This window comes from Cricetulus griseus, unplaced genomic scaffold, assembly GCF_003668045.3.
Source record: "Cricetulus griseus strain 17A/GY unplaced genomic scaffold, alternate assembly CriGri-PICRH-1.0 unplaced_scaffold_60, whole genome shotgun sequence".
NCBI classification, from domain to species: domain Eukaryota; kingdom Metazoa; phylum Chordata; class Mammalia; order Rodentia; family Cricetidae; genus Cricetulus; species Cricetulus griseus.
In genome coordinates, this window is record NW_023277364.1 from 133,693 (window position 1) to 136,456 (window position 2,764).

General features: G+C 47.3%; 1 protein-coding gene across 1 annotated transcript; it reads left to right on the forward strand.

The window, feature by feature from the left end:
* Positions 1-1,410: 1,410 nt before the first annotated feature.
* On the forward strand, positions 1,411-2,484 carry LOC113838877 (the record flags this gene model as incomplete). The annotated part of the gene is given in 1 exon segment (XM_027434380.2): positions 1,411-2,484. A coding segment is annotated over 1 exon segment (754 nt), but the record flags the coding sequence as incomplete, so codon positions are not given.
* Between the last annotated feature and the right edge of the window lie 280 nt (positions 2,485-2,764).

A 2,764-nucleotide genomic window follows, 5' to 3' on the forward strand; every position in this document is an offset into this window, starting at 1 on the left:
CCTTGATCTGAGTAAATTTACACTGTGGCTGCCGTTGGTGTATAAGCCTACTCTGCTTTGAAATAAACGCCCTTCTCCTTGCAAGAGTGACCAGCAGTGTTGTCTTTATTTAATCATCAGATTCCCTTGCTGGACCCCATGAGAAGGTTGTAGTCCTGGCCTTTATGACAACGGAGGTCCCACGAAGATTTGCGAAAGGGGAGACACTGAAGGATCACCCGGGAAGGCTTGCCAGCATTAAGGTAAGGAACGGGTGTATTGAAGATGGGTGCGGCTAGTTCTTACTCTCTTATGGGGAAACAATTGGTTCAATGTCCAATAAGCAGGGCACCAGTATTAAGTACAAGATAGCAACAGACTTTTTAAAAACTATACAAGAGGTCAGCCCTTGGTTTTTAATTTCTGGTGACCTTAGTATTGTTGATGGGGAGCAGGTGAGGCTAGACCTGCAAAGGGCATTACACAGAGATGGGCCGAATGCCATACCAACTGTTACTTTTCTCTGTGCCCTCTTGTCAAAGAAGCACTTCTTAGTAATATTGTGGAAGTGAAAAAGCAGGTTGAGGAAGCCAAGGCTGCCTTAGCAGAGGCTCAGAACCAAGAGTCTGTTAGGTCACTTCAAGCTTCTAATGATACTTCCTTTGGGTCTGCTCCCTCGTCTTCAGGAGGAGAGCCTATGGAAAGTGAAGAACTTGAAAGGGACATTAAATTAAAACATAAGCTAAAAAAAATGTTACCTTGAGCCACATCCTCCAGCTCGTAATTATAGTGCTCTCTGTTTTACTTTGGCCTTTCCTGAAGAGCAGAGTGGCCCAGTGATGTTCCCAATCATAGAAACAGTTACTCCCCAAGGCCAGAATCAGAGATAGCATTCCCCTCTTAATTTTAAGGATATTAAATAGCTGAAAAGAGGCCGTTATGGCTTACGGGCCTTGTAGGGAGTAACCCTAGCCCCGCCCAATAGTCCTGAGGCAGGTACCAGGTGGACCTGGGGACTCGCCCATAAGGGCGGGGTGAAGGAAAGCCGGGATGACGTAAAGGGGACTTCTTAAGAGCGGCACGGGAACCGCGCGCTCTCTTTGTTCTGGCTGCGCTGGCTGGGTTCTTAACCTAGCTCTGGCCTGTGTTTCACCCGGCTGTGCTTGGAATAAAGAGACTTTAATCCAATATCTGGCGCCCAACGATAAACGAACCTGAAGAGCCAACGAGCACCCGGAAAATCCAGTGAGTTTCCCCCGTGCGTGAGGGGCTTACCACCCCCCACCACCCCCCACCACCTTTCCCGGGCTCCTGACTCCTGCCGCGGGGTCCTTGGATTCGCCCCCTTCCAGCGGGTGCCGCAGGCCGCGGCTCAGACGCGAACAGCGGCGCCCGCGCCCGCAGGAGACCCGGCCTGGCTTTGTCTGGCCATCCGGCTACCTGTGTGCGCTTAGGGCCTGAACGCATTGCTCCTGCGCACAAAGAGGAGGGTTTTCAGCTTTCATTTACAGGGAAAGCACCCCTGTTCCCACTTGCCTGTCTACACCTGCTGCCTCCGTCTGCGACCAGACCCTGGCAGGGTAAGTCTTTCAACTCTAGCCGTGGGCACAGCCACCCGCCTGAAGCAAATACCCACAGGTAAGTTCTAAAAAGTTTCTTAGCGGCAAAAGCAGAATTCTGTGAGTCAGATCCTACTCTAGATAGACGCGCTGCGCCACCTGCTGGCCGGCACGTGGTTACTACAACGGGAAATGAATTTACCAATAGATATGGTTACATTTCCCCTAAAGCTAAATAAGTATAATATCTCTTATGCTTACATGCATTCACTGCTGGAGGAGCAGGCTGACTTACAAAATATGGGCTTACATGTTTTGTTAGCTGTGACTTTCTTGATTCACGTGTCGTTGTTCCTCAAGAATAGAAGGAAGGTTGATATCTCTACCCACTTGCAGGACATACAAGCCTTACGTAGCCAAGCTCTAAATGAATCAAAACTTACCTATTCATCGATTATTGAGCTGTTAGAACAAAAACTGGACGATGGGCTCCGTTCAATGTTCTATAAGATACAGACAGATCTATCTACTACTCAAGCTGAAATGCAGCATATTTATAACAACATAAAAATGGACAGATGCTCCATCGAGTCTTTAAAGGCCGATCGGGCAAAGGACCGTGATGAGATTCAGGATGTTATTCAGCACATTTATAACAACATAAAGATAGACAGATGCTCCTTCGAGTCTTTAAAGGCCGATCGGGCAAAGGACCGTGATGAGATTCAGGATGTTATTCAGCACATTTATAACAACATAAAAATAGACAGATGCTCCATCTTAGAGTCTTTACAAGCCGATCGGGCAAAGGATCGTGATGAGACTCAGGAACTTATTCAGACCTTACAAGCTAAACAGACTAAAGACCATGAGGAACTGACATCTAGTTTGGGAATGCTGCAGGCTAAACAGACTAAAGACCATGAGGAACTGACATCTAGTTTGGGAATGCTGCAGGCTAAACAGACTAAAGACCATGAGGAACTGACATCTAGTTTGGGAATGCTGCAGGCTAAACAGACTAAAGACCATGAGGAACTGACATCTAGTTTGGGAATGCTGCACGCTAAACAGACTAAAGACCATGAGGAACTGACATCTAGTTTGGAAATAATGCAAGCTAAACAGACTAAAGATCATGAGGAACTGACATCTAGCTTGGGAATAATTCAAACAAAACAAACTACAGACCATGATGCCTTAATGGCTAAGCAGGCAGCAGACTG